The sequence below is a fragment of the Pan troglodytes genome, chromosome 4, assembly GCF_028858775.2.
Source record: "Pan troglodytes isolate AG18354 chromosome 4, NHGRI_mPanTro3-v2.0_pri, whole genome shotgun sequence".
In the NCBI taxonomy this organism is placed as follows: domain Eukaryota; kingdom Metazoa; phylum Chordata; class Mammalia; order Primates; family Hominidae; genus Pan; species Pan troglodytes.
The window spans coordinates 80,757,075-80,776,935 of record NC_072402.2 but is presented as its reverse complement, the minus strand read 5'-3'; the positions used below and the strand labels follow the sequence as shown (position 1 = coordinate 80,776,935).

General features: G+C 46.3%; 1 protein-coding gene across 11 annotated transcripts in view; it reads left to right on the top strand.

Annotated features, from left to right (window-relative positions):
• The window catches only part of PDZD2 (PDZ domain containing 2), a 472,210-nt gene that overhangs the window by 362,242 nt on the left and 90,107 nt on the right, over positions 1-19,861 (top strand). For all 11 annotated transcript variants that reach the window (XM_054685117.2, XM_016953479.4, XM_054685114.2 and 8 more), the window contains one exon: positions 9,701-9,853. In XM_054685117.2, the coding sequence (XP_054541092.2) occupies positions 9,701-9,853 (153 nt within the window). The remainder of the gene's footprint in view (positions 1-9,700; positions 9,854-19,861) is intronic.

The following is a 19,861-nucleotide window of genomic DNA, read 5'->3' as shown; positions in this document are numbered from 1 at the left end:
CCGGCTAATTTTGTATTTTTTATAGAAATGGGGTTTCTCCATGTTGGTCAGGCTGGTCTCAAACTCCTGACCTCAGGTGATGCACCTGCCTCAGCTTCCCAAAGTGCTGGGATTACAGGCGTGAGCCACCATGCCTGGCCCTTTAAGAGTTTTTATAGGTATATGTTAGGGCAGGTGTCCCCAACCCCTGGGCTGTGGATGGGCACTGGTCCATGGCCTGTTAGGAGCTGGGCTGCGGAGCAGTAGGTGAGCGGCCTGTGAGAGAGCGTTACCTCCTGAGGGCTCCGCCTCCTGTCAGATCAGCGGCGGCACTGGACTCTCATAGGAATGCGAGCCCTATTGTGAACCGCACATGCAACAGATCTAGGTTGCACGCGTCTTATGAGAATATAATGCCTGCTCATCTGAGGTGGGACAGTTTCATACCAAAACCATCCCTCTTGCCCCTACCATCCTTGGAAAAATTGTCTTCCATGAAACTGGTCTCTGGTGCCAAAAAGGTCAGGGACTGCAGTGTTAGGGGATGGAAAGGACAGAACAGAGCTAAAGAAAAGGTAAGAATGGTAAGGAAGGACAATGTGGAGAGAGTGGCAGCTCTTCCAGGAGGAGCTGAAGAGGAGACTTGGAAGCCTGGGCAGCTGGAAAGGGAAGAGAGGCTCAGGGGCCGCCGAGGGCAGCCTGTGGCTTCTGCTCTCACTTGTGGCCTCTTGAGTGTTGGAGCTGGAGGAGGCGCTGTGAATCCTGTTTGCCCAGCCAATTTACAAATGAGACAGTGAGGCAGAGCTTCCATGGCCACTACCGTCTTGCAGAGGCCATGATGCCATCAGCAGCGCCAGGACCCGGGCCCTAACGCCCAGCCCAGTGTCTGTCCCCTGTCTCCCTGCCGCCTCTTCTCCACGGGTCCTCCACAGGTCCTGACGCCCCAGGCAGGCCAGAGCTTCTTTCACACCCACCCTAGAGTGCATTAATATAGTGCCCAATTCTGAGCCTCAGCATCTCCTTCTTAAAGCACTGGCTAGTCTGCAGGACTTCACAACTGTGGTAAGAAAGAGGAGGCGTTGACCTCTGGTGTGTCTGAGCTGTGAGCCGATGTGCTGTTGATGAGACTAGGGCAGCATCTATGTGGCCTGGTGAGAAAGAGGAGGCAGTGACCTCTTGTGTGTCTGAGCTGTAGGCCGATGTGCTGTTGATGAGACTAGGGCAGAGGCTATGTGACCGAGGAACTGGTGAAGTGGAGCCATGAGGCTTTATTCCAATTCCAGCCGGGAAGGACGGGATGAGGCCACACCCTCTTAGCCCTGTGCAGCATGACGCTCTTGCTAATATGGGGAATCCTTTTTCCATGATCTCTGTTGTTATTTCAAACTTGGCGTCATAGGTCTCTTTATATTTTCCCCCTTGAATTGCAAGATCGATTGCTGATTTTCGGAGTATTGAACAAATAGATTAGAAGAACATTTTGGGCTATCCAAAAAATCTGCTTTCCTTTCTTTACACCTTTTACCCCAAACCCTTGACCTAGACTCTCAGACTTCCAAAGAGAATCTATCGACAGAGTTCTGGTGAAGACTTGGCAGGAAGAGGGGGCGTCTGAGTCCCTGGAGGTAGGCGTTGAGACCACTGTCCATTCATAGGTCCTTTCCTCCTCTTCCAGAGGTACCAAGGGACACCTTGGGGTGTCTCTTGAGTCCATCGCGCTCCCTGCATGTCTTCACCCAGAGCGTCTGCCTGTGGGCTGTCTGTAGCCCCTCGCTGGAAATGGGGCAGCAGAACAAACCCCGGGATTCTGTCAGCTGGTGAATTCCACCAGGAGGGAAATGCTGCAAGAGAAGGAGAAACTAGTTCATTATTTTGCCAGATGAAGTGGGAGCCTGAAAGCATCTTTGGGTCTTATACACACACACACCCCCCACACATACCACACACACACACACACCACACACACACCACACACACACACCAACACACACCACACACACCAACACACACACCCCACATACCACACACACACACCACACACACACCAACCCACACCCCACCAACACACACACCCCACACACCAACACACACACCCCCCACACACCACACACACCACACACACTACACACTACACACACCACACACACACCAACACACACACCCCACACACCCCACCACACACACACGCCACACACCACACACTACACACACCAACACACACCAACACACAACCACACAACCACACACACCAACACACACCACCAACACACACCACACACCAACACACACACCACACACACAGACCACATACACCAACACACACACCACACATACTACATACACCACACACACACCACACACACCAACACACACACCACACACACCAACACACACACCACATACCACATGCATATCACACACACTACACACACCACACACACATCACACACCCACACACCAACATACACTCCACACACACACGCCACACACACACCACACACACCACACACCACACACCACCAACACAAACACACCACACACCACATACCACACACACCACACACACACACTACACACACCACACACACATATCACACACCCACACACCAACATATACCTCACACACACCACACACGCCACACACACATGCCACACACACACCACACCAAACACCCCACACACACCCCACACACACACCCCCCACCACACACACACCCACCACACACACACCACACACCACACCACACACACACCACACACACACCCACACACGCCACACACACACACTCCTCCACACACCCCTACACACTCCCCCCAACACACACCCACCCCCCACACACCACACTACACACACACCACATCATAAACAAACACCACACATATGCACACACACACACAGAGGCATGTGTCTGCAGAGAACGCGTGTTTCATTTGCACAGCCCACCTCAAAATCGTGTGCTGAAGAACATGGGTTTCTGCACGAGCATTCTACCATGTACTGCTAAACCTGCATTTCTTGTGCTGACTTCCTTCTCTTGTTAGTTTTTTTGTTTTTGTTTTTGTTTTTTGTTTTTTGAGACAGAGTCTCACTCCTGTCACCCAGGCTGGAGTGCAATGATGTGATCCTGGCTTACTGCAACCTCTGCGTCCCGAGTTCAAGCGATTCTCCTGCCTCAGCCTCCCAAGTAGCTGGGATTACAGGTGCCCACCACCACGTCTGGCTAATTTTCGTACTTTTAGTAGAGACAGGGTTTCGCCGTGTTGGCCAGGCTGGTCTTAAACTCCTGACCTCAGGTGATCCACCCACCTTGGCCTCCCAAAGTGCTGGGATTGCAGGCATGAGCCACTGCATCCAGCCTCTCCTGCTAGTTTGGAAAATGGGGAAGGGGATGGCTTTTCTTTGTCAAGCCATTATCCAGAAACACAAAACATAAGATTAAAAAAAAAAAAAGGTGGGGGGCCACTTATGGGTAAAGCAAATAATGAAGGGGTTTTGAAAACTTGGAAAACTGGTTCCTCGATGATGCCTGCTCCCTGTGAGACACACCGACTTAAAGGAAGAAAGCACGCTGCATGTACCAGGTGCCCACAGGGTGCCAGGTGGTTTTAGTTCTTTTTATTCAGTGAATGGTATTAAGTTCCAAGTGGTTGGACTGGGCATGGTGGCTCATGCCTGTAATCCCAGCAATTTGGGGGGCTAAGGAGGAGGACTGCTTGAGTCTAGGAGTTCAAAACCACCCTGGGCAAAATAGTGACACCTCTTCTCTACAAAAATAAAAAACAAAAAATTAGCCATGCATGGTAGCACACACCTGTAATCCGTGCTACTTGGGAGGCTGAAGCAAGAAGATTGCTTGAGTTTAGCAGGTCAAGGCTGCAGTGAGCCGTGGCCATGCCACTACACTCCAGCCTGGGTGACAGAGCAAGACCCTGTCTCAAAAAACAAAAACAAACAAATCCCAGTGGTTAATTAACTTGCCCTGAGGTCACACAGCAGTAGAAACCAGAATCAGGTTTTAGCCTGAGTCCACCAGACTTCAGAGTTCAAGCTGCTTCTCGTGCACCAAGCTGCCTTTATGCAAATAAAATATAAAGAACACTAGAGCCAATGGTATTAGAAAAAGATAATGTGTTCCTGCTAGAGGCTTTGACTTTTAGGGACGCTTGCTTGGGTCCTCGTGGGGCTGAGTAGCATTCCAGAACCAAAGGATGGGTGTCCATCCAAGTTCTCAATCCATTGGCCCTTGGGCATCTGTACTGAGCTGAAGTGCTAAAGCTGACCCAGGCCTCAGAAGAGTGAGGCCTTTCTCTTCTTCCAATACACTCCATTTTACAATTAGGCACTAAACTGCTACAGCAGCTGCCTGCTGCTCCTAAACTTCATCTACACCATCCAAGGTCCTCATCCACATAGGAGAAAAAAGATAGCAGCCTTCATGTGCCTCTTGACATGTTTCTCTTCTTTATCCAACAAGAGCAAGTAATCCACAAGCTTCCTTGCTGTCTTCACACTTGAAGAGGGAGGGGAGAGCTTTTGACTTGCTGAATATAAAGAATAACAAAAATGTAAACTATTCTTATTATGGATAATAGTCACCTTGTTGCAAAACTTTAAGGCATTGTTTTGGAAATACAGCAGTTACTTTCTTGTGGAGAGGATGCCTTATGTTTCCACACAAATAAATTGTTTGCTTATAGTAGGAGCTTAGGAAGTTTTTATTGAATGAATAAACTCAGAATATACAAGTTAGTTTTGATATGCCTGGAAGCAACATATATCAGTACAGATCTCTTGCTCACTTTTTTGCTTTTTTCACTCTTGGTTTTTATTAACAAGTAATATATATGTATTGTATCAAATGTAGACAACCCAAAAAAAAAACAGAGAAGAAGAAGATGATGAAATTCTCATAATACCACCAATAGTACTTACTATTCATTAACTGGAGTGTCCTTCCAGCTGGGAACATCTGTATGTGTGTGCAACATGTACATACATGTTTTCTGTAAAATGGAGTCAAATACAAGGAAACGGCATATATACCCTGGAGGCAGTCCCACCTGGACTTAAATCGAGCACAGCCCTTTAAAAGCTGCATGTCCTGGCCAAGTTGTTACCTCTCCTAATTCTCCGTTTTCTTCCCTGTACAGTGAGAATCAGTAACTACCTCATGAGGATGATGTTAGGAGAATTAAATGAGATATCAAGGGGGCAGGTGCAGTGGCTCACACCTGTAATCCCAGCAATTTGGGAGGCCAAGGTGGGCAGATCACTTGAGGTCGGGATTCGAGACCAGCCTGCCCAACATGGTGAAACCCTGTCTCTACTAAAAACACAAAAATTAGCCAGGCATGGTGGCGTGCACCTGTAATCCCAGCTACTAGGGAGGCTGAGGCAGGAGAATCGCTTGAACCCAGGAGGCAGAGGTTGCAGTGAGCTGAGATCGCGCCACTGCACTCCAGCCTGGGTGACAGAGTGAGACTCCACTTCAAAAAAAAAAAAAAGATATCAAGGGCCCTGAGCAGTGTAGCTGGTTATAGCAAGAACTGGATAAATGTTTGCCTTATGGTTATCACAGTTTATTACCTTTAGCTTATTATTACATACATTATTAATATAGTTATTACATATTACTTTAACCTGCTTTTTCACTGAGTAGCATACTGTAAGAATCTTTCCATGTTAGGAAGTACAATTTTTTTTTTTTTTTTTTTGAGACAGGGTCTTGCATTTTTGCCCAGGCTGGAATTGAGTGGTGTAATCATACAGCTCTCTGCAGCCTGAAACCTGAGGCTCAAGTGATCCTCCCATCTTAGCATCCCAAGTAACTGGGACTACAGACACGTGCCACCATACATGGCTACTGTTCGTTTGTTTGAGACAGATTTAAACAATTTTTTGTAGAGGCAATCTCTCTCTGTGTTGCTCAGGCTGGTCTCAAACTCCTGCCCTCAAGTGATCTGCCTACCTAGGCCTCCCAAGGTACTGGGATTACAGGCATGAACCACTGCCAGGCTCAACACCTTTTTTTTTTTTTTTTCCTGAGACAGAGTCTCGCTCTGTCACCCAGACTGGAGTGCGGTGGTACAATCTTGGCTCACTGCGACCTCCGCCTCCTAGGTTCAAGGTATTCTGCCTCAGCCTCCTGAGTAGCTGGGACCATAGGCACGTGCCACCGCATCTGGCTAATGTTTATATTTTTAGTAGAGACGGGATTTCACTATGTTAGCCATGCTGGTCTTTTTTTTTTTTTTTTTTTGAGACGGAGTCTCGCTCTGTCTCCCAGGCTGGAGGGCAGTGGCGCCATCTCAGCTCACTACAAGCTCCGCCTCCCAGGTTCACGCCGTTCTCCTGCCTCAGCCTCCTGAGTAGCAGGGACTACAGGCGCCCGCCACCACGCCCGGCTAATTTTTTTTGTATTTTTTAGTAGAGACGGGGTTTCACTGTGTTAGCTAGGATGGTCTCGATCTCCTGACCTCATGATCCACCCGCTTTGGCCTCCCAAAGTGCTGGGATTACAGGCTTGAGCCACCGCGCCCGGCCTGCCATGCTGGTCTTAACCTCTTGGCCTCAACTGATCCACCCGCCACAGCCTCCCAAAGTGCTGGGATTACGGGTATGAGCCACTACACCCAGCCCCAGCACCATTTTTAATGGTCACAGAGTAGTCTATCCTGTATCTGCTAGGCCTTTACTTCACAGTTGGGATTTAAAAAAAAAAACAAAAAACACTCTTTTCGGTTAATCTAGCAGAAGTAGAATTGACATCACAGAAGAGGACTGAACTCAATTTTTTTTCCCTTTCCTTAGATAAGGCCTAACAATATAGGATTCACAATTACTGATCCAAATTATCTTCAGGTACTTTGAAGGTGGAACCAACGTGAAACTAGTAACAGACATCACTGTCGCTAGATGCCAGCTTGCTAATATTTAGTAACATCCATTGTTTAAGATGGGTTTCATTCATTTATTTTTTGGTCCTCTTTTCTGTTAACCATCACGCAATGTGATTAAATATGATTAAGACGTTCTGTGTGTTTCCTTCCTTGTGGAAATGGCCAACGCAAAGGACTGAGAGAATAGGTAGCTCTTCTTGCTCTTTCTAGAGCCATGGATTCGCTCTAGAGCCCCAGCCCCCTCCCTGGCCCCCTGGCCTTCTTGTGCTGCGGCATTTCCCCGGAGGGCTCTGGCTCCTGTGTGGTCCACATTTGCAGCAAGGCCTTCATGATCTCACCTGCGTCTTACAACCTACTCTAGCCTTACCTGTACATAAGATCAAAGGGCTGTGTGTTGGCGATGCCCCTTCAGAATCTTATCCAAATGGAGTCTGGGCCAGGCGCGGTCCCTCATGCCTGTAATCCCAACACTTCAGGAGGCTGAGATGGGAGGACCACTTGAGGCCAGGAGTTCAAGACCAGCCTGGTCAACATAGCGAGACCCCATCTCTATAAAATAATAATAATAATAATAATAATAATAATAACAACAACAACAACAACATAGCGAGACCCCATCTCTATAAAATAATAATAATAAATAAATAAATAAATAAATAAATGGAGTCTTATTCCATGTATTTTTGTTGACCTTTAAAAGTTGTTCAAGGACTGCCTTCATTGAAAAAGACCTTATCTGACATTTTGATTCAACAATCTAATCTCTTTTGTTTCTTTTTTTTTTTTCTTTTTTTTGGATGGAGTTTTGCTGTTGTTGCCCAGGCTACAGTCTCAGCTCACTGCAACCTCCGCCTTCCGGGTTCGAGGGATTCTTGTGCCTCAGTCCCCCAAGTAGCTGGGATTACAGTTGCCCACCCACCACACCTGGCTAATTTTTGTATTTTTAGTAGAGACGGACGGGGTTTCACCATGTTGGCCAGGCTGGTCTTGAACTCCTGATCTCAGGTGATCCACCCGCCTGGGCCTCCCAAGTGTAGGATTACAGGCATGAGCCACTGCGCCCAGCCAGTTGAATCTCTTTCTAATGACCATATGCTGGGGAAATGAGCACAGGAGCAGGAAGGAGGAGATCATGGATATGTGAGCTCTGGGCTAGGCCTGGGGACACAGCAGTGAATGGAAATGGTGTTAGGTGGGAGCAATTCTCAGACATGCAGGGGAGATATACAAGTAGACACACTGCAAGGGGATGAAAGCAGTAGTCAAAGACTTTAGAGAAGAAAGGAGAGGCAAATGGAGTGGCTCCTGAGATGACCCAGGTGGGCTTTCGGAAGGAGAGGTGTTCAAGCCTTGCCCGCGTGGGCCTCAGTCGTGAAAGGAAGGGTGATCCCAGCAGAGGGAGCTGATGGCGGAAAAGGCAGTGGGCAAGGAAGAGTCCAAAGGGTTTGGAAGGCAGTGTGGCATCAGAGTGGGTTGGTGGGGAGACTGGAGGAGGGGGATGAGTTTGGAGAGTGGGGCAGAAGCAGCTCTAAAAGATGCTGATCTAGCCGGGCTCGGTGGCTCATGCCTGTAGTCTCAGCACTTTGGGAGGCCAAGGCAGGCAGATCACGAGGTCAGGAGTTCGAGACCAGCCTGGCCAACATAGTGAAAACCCCGTCTCTACTGGAAATACAAAAATTAGCCAGGCATGGTGGCGTGTGCCTGTAGTCTCAGCTACTTGGGAGTTGAGGTGGGAGAATCACTTGAACTGGGGAGGTAGAGGTTGTGGTGAGCTGAGATTGTGCCACTGCACTCCAGCCTGGGCAACAGAGCGAGACTCTGTCTCAAAAAAATAAAAATTAAAATTAAAAAATCAATAAAAAAAAGATGCTGACCTCTTTAGACAGCATCCTGAAGGCAGTCCAGGGGAGGCCAGCAGAGGATCTTGGGCCAGGTGTGGTGACTCACTCCTGTAATCCCAGCACTTTGGGAAGCCACGGCAGGAGAATGGCTTGAGCCCAGGAGTTTGAGACCAGCCTGGGCAACATAGTGAGACCTTGTGTCTACAAAATAAAAAATTTTAATTAGCCAGGCATGGTGGTGCATGCCCTGTACTTCCAGCTACTCATGAGGCTGAGGCAGGAGGACCACTTGAGCCCAGAGGTTTGAGGTTGCAGTGAGCTATGATTGCACCACTGCACTCAGCCTGGGTGACAGAATGAGACCTTGTCTATTAAAAAAAAAAAAAGATTGTTTTATAAAGGGATCTTAAATTCAGGGAGCTTGGATTGCCCATAGAAACACTGAGCTAAAGGCCGGGTGTGGTGGCTCACGCCTGTAATCCCAGCACTTTGGGAGGCTGAGGCAGGTAGATCACTTGAGGTCAGCAGTTTGAGACCAGCCTGACCAACACGGTGAAACCCCATCTCTATTAAAAATACAATGCCAGGTGTGGTGGTGGGTGCCTGTATTCCCAGCTACTTGGGAGGCTGATGCAGGAGAATCACTTGAACCCAGGAGGCGGAGGTTGCAGTGAGCTGAGATCACACCACTGCGCTCCAGCCTGGGCAACAGAGCAAGACTGTCTCAAAAAAAAAAAAGAAAAAGAAAAAGAAAAAAAAGAAACAGCTAAGAATCATACATTCTCTGTGGGGGAAAAATGGGTTTGGGTTTAAATTGGGTCCACACCCCTGGCCTTTGAGGTAACCTTGCAGACACACAACATTTACTCCATGTAGTCTTTGGTTTGGGAGCATGTAGCTTGACTGTGCCAGGTTGCCTTCAAGAACTGCTTGGTTCTGGGGAGTAATTCATGGATGGGCCTTTAATTGTGTCCCCATAGGAAAACTCCGCAGAGGACCTCCTCAGGTTAACATCTAAGAGCTTGCCAGATCTGACCAGCTCAGTAGAAGATGTGTCCTCCTGGACTGATAACGAAGACCAGGAGGCAGACGGGGAAGAGGACGAAGGAACCAGCTCTTCTGTCCAGAGAGCAGTAAGTGGCTCTGTGCTCCTGGCTTTCTGTTGGAATTACTTTTTTCTGAAGTCCTGGGCGCCAGGATTAGGGGATAAATGCTTGAGATAGTATGATAGAGACCATGATGGGAAAAGACACCAGTGCATTCTTTCTATGTTTTTCTCGGAATCTCTGAGAAAAATCTGTGAGGGTGATATTTTTCCTTTAAGGAAAAAAATGAAATGGTAAACAAGATAAGCAACCCAGGGGGCTGGGCACAGTGGCTTACACCTGTAATGCCAGCACTTTTGGAGGCTGAGGCAGGTGGATCACCTGAGGTCAGGAGTTCAAGACCAGCCTGGCCAACATGATGAAACTTAGTCTCTACTAAAAATACAAAAATTAGCCAGGCATGGTGGTGCAGGCCTGTAATTCCAGCTACTCAGGAGGCTGAGGCAAGAGAATCGTCTTGAGCCCAGGAGGCAGAGGTTGCAGTGAGCTGAGATCTCGCCACTGCACTCAAGCCTTGGCTACAGAGCGAGACTCCCTCTCCAAAAACCTCTCAAAAAAAAAACAAAAAATGGATATTGAGTTCAGTGCATATATTAATTTCTAGAATGCTTTATAATATATACAAGGATTTTGCTGCTATGCCTTGCTAGCGTGTTTGACAACTACTATTAGTGAATTTAGACTTGGATGGAGAGATTTCTGGTTCAAAGTGGAATGTTAAAATAACACAAAAAGGCTAGGTGCTGTGGCTCACGCCTGTAATCCCAGCACCTTGGGAGGCCAAGGTGGGTGGATTGCTCGAGCTCAGGAGTCGGAGACCAGCCTGGCCAACATGGCGAAACCCCATCTTTACAAAAAATACAAAAAAAAAAAAAATTAGCCAGGTGTGGTGGGGCATGCCTGTAGTCCCAGCTACTCAGGAGGCTGAGGCGGGAGGATCACTTGAGCCTGAGAGGTCAGGCCTGCAGTGAGCTGTGATCATGCCACTGCTCTCCAACCTGGGCTACAGAGCAAGACCCTGTCTCAAAAAATAGTAATAATATAAGGCTCTGTGTTCTCTTCTTTGCGTCCCAAATCTGAAAGATGTGTCATTTTTAGTGTGAACTCTTATTAGCCCTTGTTCCCCATCTAAACAGCTGTGGGGTGGGTGGGCGCCCTCTCTCTGCCCCTTGGAGCCCCTTCCTCCTTCCCACTCTCCTGAACCTAGGCAGCATAGGTAAGCACTGGAAAATCAGCTTTGCTTACAATAAGGCCTTACAAGATGAAAGATGTATCTCATTTACCACAGTAAGCTATATTTAAAGGGGGAAAAGTTGCTTTTCGTCTTCCTTTTTGTTCCTGGAAACCTAGGGCTACCAAGCATGGTTGTGCAGGTTGTGGACTGCACAAAGGTGTCACTTGTAAGGGTGTACCATTCACATCATAAACATCATAAGCTTTTAGATTTATTATAACCGTTTTCTGAAGGATGGCAGTATAGGGGCTCCCTGTGCTCTGTGCTGGCACGGCAGTTACCCTCTGCTCCTTGTTTTCCATGGTTACAAGAAGGGAAATGATGTGGCGGTACAACAGCAGACTTCAGCTCCAGCACAACTCCAGCATTCTGACCTTTCCTTACTGTATATCCTTCACTAGCAACTCTCCAGCCCAGGGGGTTCCTCATTGCTCTCGTCCCCTCCTGTTCCCACAGTCTAGAGGGCTCATCCCTACTGAGCAGGATCTCATTGCTCAGCAGTTGTGCCCGGAGACATCTCAGCCAGCTTTCAGTGGAAAGCTAAGCAAGCCCTGGGTCTGCGGCGAGGACAGCCCTGCAGCACGTCTGCACCCCCTCTGCTGAGCCTCCAAGCCATTGATGGAGCATAACAGCTCTTTGTAGAGAGCTTACAAACACACATATTTAAAAAAAAATTTTTTGTTTGTTTTTTAGAGACGGAGTCTTGCTCTGTCGCCCAGACTGTAGTGCAGTGGTGTGATCTTGGCTTGCTGCAACCTCTGTCTCCCGGGTTCTAGCAATTCTCCTGCCTCAGCCTCCCGAGTAGCTGGGACTACAGACGCACGCCACCGTGCTTGGCTAATTTTTTGTATTTTCATTAGTAGAGACGAGGTTTCACTGTGTTGCCCAGGCTGATCTCGAACTCCTGAGCTCAGGCAATCCACCTGCCTCAGCCTCCCAAAGTGCTAGGATTACAAGCGTGAGCCACCACACCTGGCCCAAAAAAATTTCTTCAGTCATACTCTCTTGCAAAAAAACTGCAAGGAATTATTTAATTCGAACTTCATATACTGAATACTAGTATATGAAGCTCTAATAAATAACCTATCACATATATTAAATATATTACATGTCATATAATGTATTTTTATTTAAGTTATTATTTAAACTTACAATTTAAATAAATTTATTATAATTCTAATGACTACATATAATTTAAATTATGTGTAATTCATATGAGTTTTTCTGAGTATAAAAGTAATGTTTTACTATGTAAATGTTTTTGACCAAAAAAATCCTAAAGACAGGATAAATCACCAACAATTCTATATTCAAAGATAGCCATCTATAACATTTTGCTGTGGCTTTCTAATTTTTTTTCTTTGAGCATATTTGTATTTTTAATTGACCTTATATTAACATGCTTATGAAACGCTATGGTCTTAATGACATAATCATGAATGTATCCCTATGTCATTAAAGGGTCTTCTGAAACATGATTTATAATGGCTAATATTCCTTAACATAAAAGTGCCGTAATTTTTTTCACAAATGTACTTCACATTTTGTATTCAAATTTTTTTAATGTAATTTCGTATAGAACATCTTTGCTCCTATATCTCTCTGTGTTATCTTTTTTTTTTTTTTTTGACATTTCCTTACATGGCTTATAGCAGTAAAATTGCTTAGTCAAAGGTTTTTTTCTGGGGAGATTATAGTAATTTACACTTGTAGGATAGGCCAGTTCCCACCATCACCAAAAACATTATCTTTAGAAAAGTTTACCAATTAATCACACATTGTTTTGTGAGTTTATTACTGTAGTTTTTTCAAGGGAATTTCAATGCATTTTGTCATAACACACTAGATTTGGGAAGCTTTGTGTTGCCTTTAAGGGGAAGCTAAGCCTCTCGGCAGTATTTCACCACCGTTGTACCTGTTGTCCTGGCTCTATTTCTGGGTTTCTCTGTCATGCCACCAGAAGCTCTTAATACACTGATCCTAAGCCCATTATCTTCGGTGGAGAAACCAGCACTGATCCTACTTTGACAATTCTCCTTCCCTTGTGCACCAGACGGGACACCACCTCCGCCTCCCTCCCCTTCTGCTCCACCCCCATCACAAGGCACTCACGGAGGAGGTGGAACAGGGCTTCATGCCTGGCCATCACCAAAGCCTCAACACCCATCATTTCTCAGCCCTCTCTTGAGCTCTCGTTGCAGCCCAGGGGAACCAGGCCTGAGACAGAGCCCTGCAGGGGGCAGGAAGTGTGGGCAGCCAGGAGAGGACATTTTCCAGGCTTCACAGTCTACCAGGGTCGGCCCTGCTGTGCCTTATAAAGGTGCTGAACTACTGAAAAAATGTTCTTTCTTTTTTAGTTATATGTTCACAATCTATGATTCTTTGTTTCAGCGTTTTTAAAAATGAAAGGACCACTTAAAGAAATGTGGTACTGTTTTAATCACCTGAGTTACAAAAAGCCTTTTAGTTCACAGATGATGATGATGAAACCTGCCGCCAAATTCTAGCCAGACATGGACTATTTTTGCACCTGTATGTCGTGGTGTGCTCCGAGCACTTAAGCTGAGCAAATGCAATACAAATGCTGAGGATCTGCCATGCGTCCCCTTATGATTTATTTTTAATGGCTACAATAAAGAGCAATGAGATTTTCCTCTCAGAAAGCTCCATCCATGCTTAGAATAAAACCATATGGTGAATATCAAGTTTAAGGAGTAGAAGCCAGTGAAAAAGAGAATGGGAACAGGATGGTGAAACCCCACAATCATTTGCATAATTGTCAGTCAGCTCAGTGGGGTCTGGCTTCAGTGACAGGGCTCGCCGTCTGCCACGACTCACCCCCACTGTCACCACCACCACAAGATTAAAGACTGCCAATTTGGTCTCAGAAATATCAAAGTCTAGCCCTTCCCCCATACCACCCATGGCACTGTTCTACCTGATTGGCCGTTCTTCTCCGAATCTCTCTTCATTTTCTGCTCTGCAATGACAATTTCTTTTTTTCTTTTTCTTTCTTTTTTTTTTTTTTTTTTTTTGAGATGGAGTCTCACTCTGTCACCAGGCTGGAGTGCAGTGGCGCAATCTCTGCTCACTGCAACCTCCACCTCCAGGGTTTAAGCGATTCTTCCGCCTCAGTCTCCTGGGGACTATAGGCACGTGCCACTATGCCCACCTAATTTTTGTATTTTTAGTAGAGAATGGGGTTCCACCATGTTGGCCAGGATAGTCTCAATCTCTCTCTTTTTTGTTTTTTTTTTGAGACGGAGTCTCACTCTGTCACCCAGGCTGGAGTGTAGTGGCACAATCTCGGTTCACTGCAACCTCCGCCTCCTGGGTTCAAGCAATTCTCCTGCCTCAGCCTCCTGAGTAGCTGGCACTACAGGCACCTGCCACCACACCCAGCTGATTTTTGTATTTTTAGTAGAGATAGGGTTTCACCATGTTGGCCAGGCTGGTCTTGAACTCCTGACCTCAGGTGATCTGCCCGCCTCAGCCTCCCAAAGTGCTGGGATTACAGTCGGTAGCCACCGCACCTAGCCTGACAATTTCTTTTTTTCTAGAGACAGGGTCTTGCTCTGGCGGTACCCAGGCTGAAGTGCAGTGGTGTGATCATAGCTCACTGTAACCTCAAACTCCTGGGCTCAAGCAGTCCTCCCATCTCAGCCTCCTGAGTAGCTGGGAGTACAGGTGCACACCACCACATCCTGCTAATTTTTTAAGTACTTTTTTTGTAGGGATGGGGTGTTGCTATGTTGCCCAGCCTGGTTTCAAACTCCTGGCCTCAAGTGATCCTCCCACCTCGGCCTCCCAGATGGCTGGGATTACAGAAGTGAGCCACCTCGCCTGGCCATGCAGTGACAATATTTTAAATGAGAACCTGGCATGTCACTTAAATGTTTACGATCTCCAATAAAATGAGTGGCACATGCATTGTGATTATTGGCTATTCAAAAAAGATATGTGTCCTTTCTCAAGTGTAAATAATTTCTTTGAAAAAGAAAGAGATTTTTCATGAGAAAAATCTATTTTCTAGCCTTCTGAGAGAGAAACTTTAAAATGAAGAGAAGAGGAAGAGTTTCAGTATAATAGGGTGTGAAATGGGTGATACTTATTAAGTGATTGGAGCCTGTCTCCCTTTTTATATTTTAACAAAGAAAAAAAAATGGAAGTAATGGTTGTCTTTGCCAAATCTGCAATTGTAAAGCTCAGCTCGGAAGAGTTTGTTTAGCACATCAATCAGGAGACCCGTATCCGGCTTCCTTTGCCATCAAGCGAATCAGTTCTAACATTTTTGGAATCACAAGTTTGGAAAAATCTTGGAGAACTTTTGGGCGATTCAGGAATAAGGAATTAGAAGGAATAAGGGACCTGTTTCTTACAAGGAAAGAAGAGCAAAGCAGGACCTTCCGATTCTGTGAGTCTGATATGGGTGTTTGATTCTTCGTTGGTGGAACTGCCAGGGGTATGGGAGCCTGAAAGCCAGTACCCTTGAGTGTAGACATGAGGCCTGTGGAAAGAAAGGAGAGGACCTCTTGTGTTTTATTTGGACTGAATAATTGATCAAATGTCCGCTCTAAATGTCTCCAAATGTGGCCGGGCAGTAAGGACTTCTGTTACAGCATCTGAATGTATCATTTTTGGTTGATTCGTGGTATCCTAGATGGGAAACTCTCTCTTGTTTCGGGGTTGACCTGGTTTTTTCTGGCAAATTGAACTTAGAGTCTAATACAAAGAACAATGAATACCAAGGGTGTAAACCTGTGATTAACATTAGAACAGAAAGACACAGAGTCTGACTGGAAGGCAGATCTTCAGAGTAGAACTGTTAATCCTGAAAGACACCAGCATGGAGCTCTGCATATATGGGGAGCGCATGTTCTTCCTCTGAGGCCTTGAGGATAGAGGGTTACCACTTAGGCTGCTTCTATGGGCAGTGTGGGCTGAGCTCACAGTCTCTCTGAGCCCAGGGCAATCACAGCAGCCTCTGCTTATGGATTCCCCACTCTGCACCTGGGTCAAGAACAGTCTGCCCTTCTCTTTGGACTTCCACTTGCTATTTATGTAACTTCAGGATTCACCTCTTCCAGGAAGTCTTCCCAGAGCCATACATCCTACCTGCCTGGGCCCCCAGCATGCAGTGTGCCCTATGTTGTCTTCCCTGGCCCTTAACTCAGATCGTAGTGACATTGTTATTCAAGTGACAGCTCATTTAATGTCATCCTCCATGAGTTGGAGGCTCCACGGGGGCAGGGCCCCTGTCAGGTTTGCTCACTTGCATCTCCCAGGTCCTCACTGTCACTGTGTGTGTATGGAGATACATGGATGGTTGGACAGATGTGCAGATGGGGGATGGTTGGTGTACCCTCTCACCATCCCGCAATGCCCCCTGCATACCTCTCGTCGTAAGCTTTGGTCGCCTTCCACTGTCTTCCCCAGCATACCATGAATTTAAAATGGCCTGGGCCGGGCACAGTGGCTCACACCTGTAACCCCAGCACTTTGGAAGGCCTAGGCAGGCGGATCACTTGAGGTCATGAGTTCGAGATCAGCCTGGCCAATACGGCAAAACCCCATCTCTATTAAAAATACAAAAAAATTAGCCAGGTGTGGTGGTTCACGCCTGTAATCCCATCTACGAGGGAGACTGAGGCACAAGAATCGCTTGAACCCCGGAGGCAGACGTGGCAGTGAGCCGAGATGGGTGCCACTGCACTCCAGCCTGAGTGACAGAGCCAGACCGTGTCTCAAAAAAAAAAAAAAAAAATTAGAAAAAAATAGTTTAAAATGGCCTTGGCACATAGTGGACATTTGTTTCTGTCCCCAAATGAGAGAAAGTCTCTCTGCTACGCCCTTCTGGGAATTTCTCCCTGGGATAAGAATATCAGTGATTTAGACATCATTTTTTGAAGTGTAACAATGGGAGAACACAGTGTTCCTTCCCTTAAAATAGGATATTTGTGGTAGCATCTCATTAACAGATAAGTGATTTCTTCCTTTTTGTTTGGTTAAGGTTAGAAACCTGCAAGCAGCTAGAGGGAATTTAGGACTTGGTTTTTTAATGAATCAGCAGCAAAAACAAAGGATTAAACATCCCAGGGGGAGTTGGTGAAGAAATAAGTGGGATATAAGTGAAAAGACCAAAAAGGCACCAGGGCAAAGAGCCCAGAACTGTGAGTGTCAGAGATGTGGGTTGTGGTAAACAACCATAAAGTGTTAGAACTGCAGGGAACCTTGGGGAGTAACTGGTCCCAACCTCGCATTTTATAAGCTGGAAGATCCACAATGAGAGGGAAGACCGCAGGGCTCCACTGATAGCAAACTTGTTCCCCTGGAAAAGTCACATTATAGCTCAAGGCAGCTGTGAGGGGAAAAAAAGAGCCAGGACAAAGAGATGAATGCAGTGCTAAGAGTTCACAGACTGTACCGAAATGCAGAAGGATCACTGTTTATGCAAAAGCATGAATGGGCGCAGGGAGCTTCCACACTCCTGCATCCGGCTCATGTGTGCTCTGGAGAGGCCTCCTTGGCAGGTCTGAGTGGAGTAGGGCCCAGGAGTCTGTGTTTCTGGTGATTCTGAAGCTCAGTGAGATTATAAAAAGTGAAAGTGGCAAGGCTTCTAAGAGTCTCCCAGCTAGGGGCTGGGCGATGCCCAGGGACCTCTGTGTGCACGGCGTTGAGACAAGGGGAGGTTTTAGGCCCCCAACTGTCTCCCTATTTTCTGCAGTTCAGGGACAGAGGGAGTGAGGCCAAGGTGTTTGTGGTGCTCGTGGGAAACTTAGAAGCACAGATCCCCCAACCTGCTGCGGATCCTCATGAGCACAGACTGGCTTGCACATCATTGTTCTCATTGCCTTCCCAGACACCAGTTCCTGTTATATAGACCAGGGCTGCTGATGCAGAAACTGCCTCATTCTCGGCACAAACCCGCAGCAGGCGGCCACACATGCCAATCCACAGCTCCCTGAGTTGTGCATTTCCTCCCCACTGCCCCAAACTGAACTTCTCTCTCTCCCCCACCTCAGCCCGGGACTTCCCAAGTAGGTCTCAGTTCACTTAGACGTTCCTTAAGCAACACTTCAGCTGGCACAGGACGTATAAAAGGTTGCTTGAAACTCAATGCCTTATGTCGGATTGCCAGAGCAAGATAGGAAAGACAAGACTGCAATGATTGCTGGTCTGAGAAAATAAGATTTACATTTGGGGGTGGTTTTTGTTTGGTTTGGTTTTATATTTAAGAAGATGAAGTGATTATTTAAGTGGGTGGAGGAAGAAAGGAGATAAGAGTAATTACTTGGGCGAGATGAATTGCCTGGAAAACTGCTGAAGTTTGAATCCTGTGGCACACTCTCAGGGGCCTGTTCCAACTGGCTACCTGGCCTTGCTGCATTTTTATCTAAGGAGTTTGCAGTTCTCTAGGTAAACAGCTCATGTCATTTGCATAGAAAAGCTTTTTTTTTTTTTGAGACAGGGTCTCACTCTGTTGCCCAGTCTGGAGTGCAATGGCACAATTATGGCTCACTGCAGCCTTGACTTCCTGGGCTCAAGAGATCCTCCCACCTCAGCCTCCTGAGTAGCTAGGATTACAGTTGCATGCCACCATGCCCAGCTAATTTCTTTGTATATTTTGTAGAGACGGGGTCTCCCTATGTTTTCTAGGCTGATCTCAAACTCCTGGGTTCAAGCAATCCTCCCGTCTCAGCCTCCCAAAGTACTGGGATTGCAGGCGTGAGCCACGTTTCCCAGCCAGAAAAGCAAATATTGTATTTCACATGGATCCTCAAAGAGCAGTGGTCTCCATAATAGAATAGGCACACCCAGAGGAGAAGCCAGATGATCCCTTGGGGTGTGGGAGGAAAATAGTAGAATGTATGTAGGTCTTACCATGTTTTAGATTGTTTTGTTTTATGTCTACGTTAGGCGTGCTTGATGGCTTCTCAGCCTAGAAAGACTGACATCATAGCATGGAGCATTAGGAAATACAGTTTAAAAAATTTCCTTAGTATGCAATCAACTTTATTATCGTTCTTTGGATTTGAAAAATTCTTTCAGATTTCAATGAAAATAAAATATGAATCATTGGAGCATATATAAAGTTTCTTGGCCCTCAAGTTAATTTCTTTTATGAACATAATATGTAGAAGTCATGTAATGACTTTCTCACGGGAGGTAAGTTTCTTCCTGTCTTTGTGCATTTCATTAGTCTTCCAAGAAGGCTTCTCACCCCTGTTCCAAATTTTCCTCTTATTTGTACCACTCCTATTTGGTTAATTTCAGTTTATATGTCCTTAAGGGGTTTATGTCTGTGGTCCACAAGCTGAAATGTAAAGTAGAATATATATATATACACACATATATATATATTTTTTAATTTAATTTTTTTTTTTTGAGACAGAGTCATCCTCTGTCACCCAGACTGGAGTACAGTGGCACAATCTCAGCTCACTGCAACCTCCACCTCCATGCCTAGCTAATTTTTGTATTTTTAGTGGAGACAAGATTTCACCATGTTGACCAAGCTGGTCTCAAACTCCTGACCTCGTGATCCGCCTGCCTTGACCTCCCAAAGTGCTGGGATTACAGGCGTGAGCCACCACCATGCCCAGCCAAAATAGAATATATTAAGACTCAAAGGAAGATGGCTGTTCAGAAATGAAACTGAAATAAAAATTTCTTCTGCCATAGACAAAATTATGGCAATAACCACACGAAGTGGGAACAGGGTAACGTGGCTCATTTTTGCACCATGTATCTCAGGATAACTCTGTTTATGAGCTTCGCTGAGCCTTTAAGGTAACAAAAAT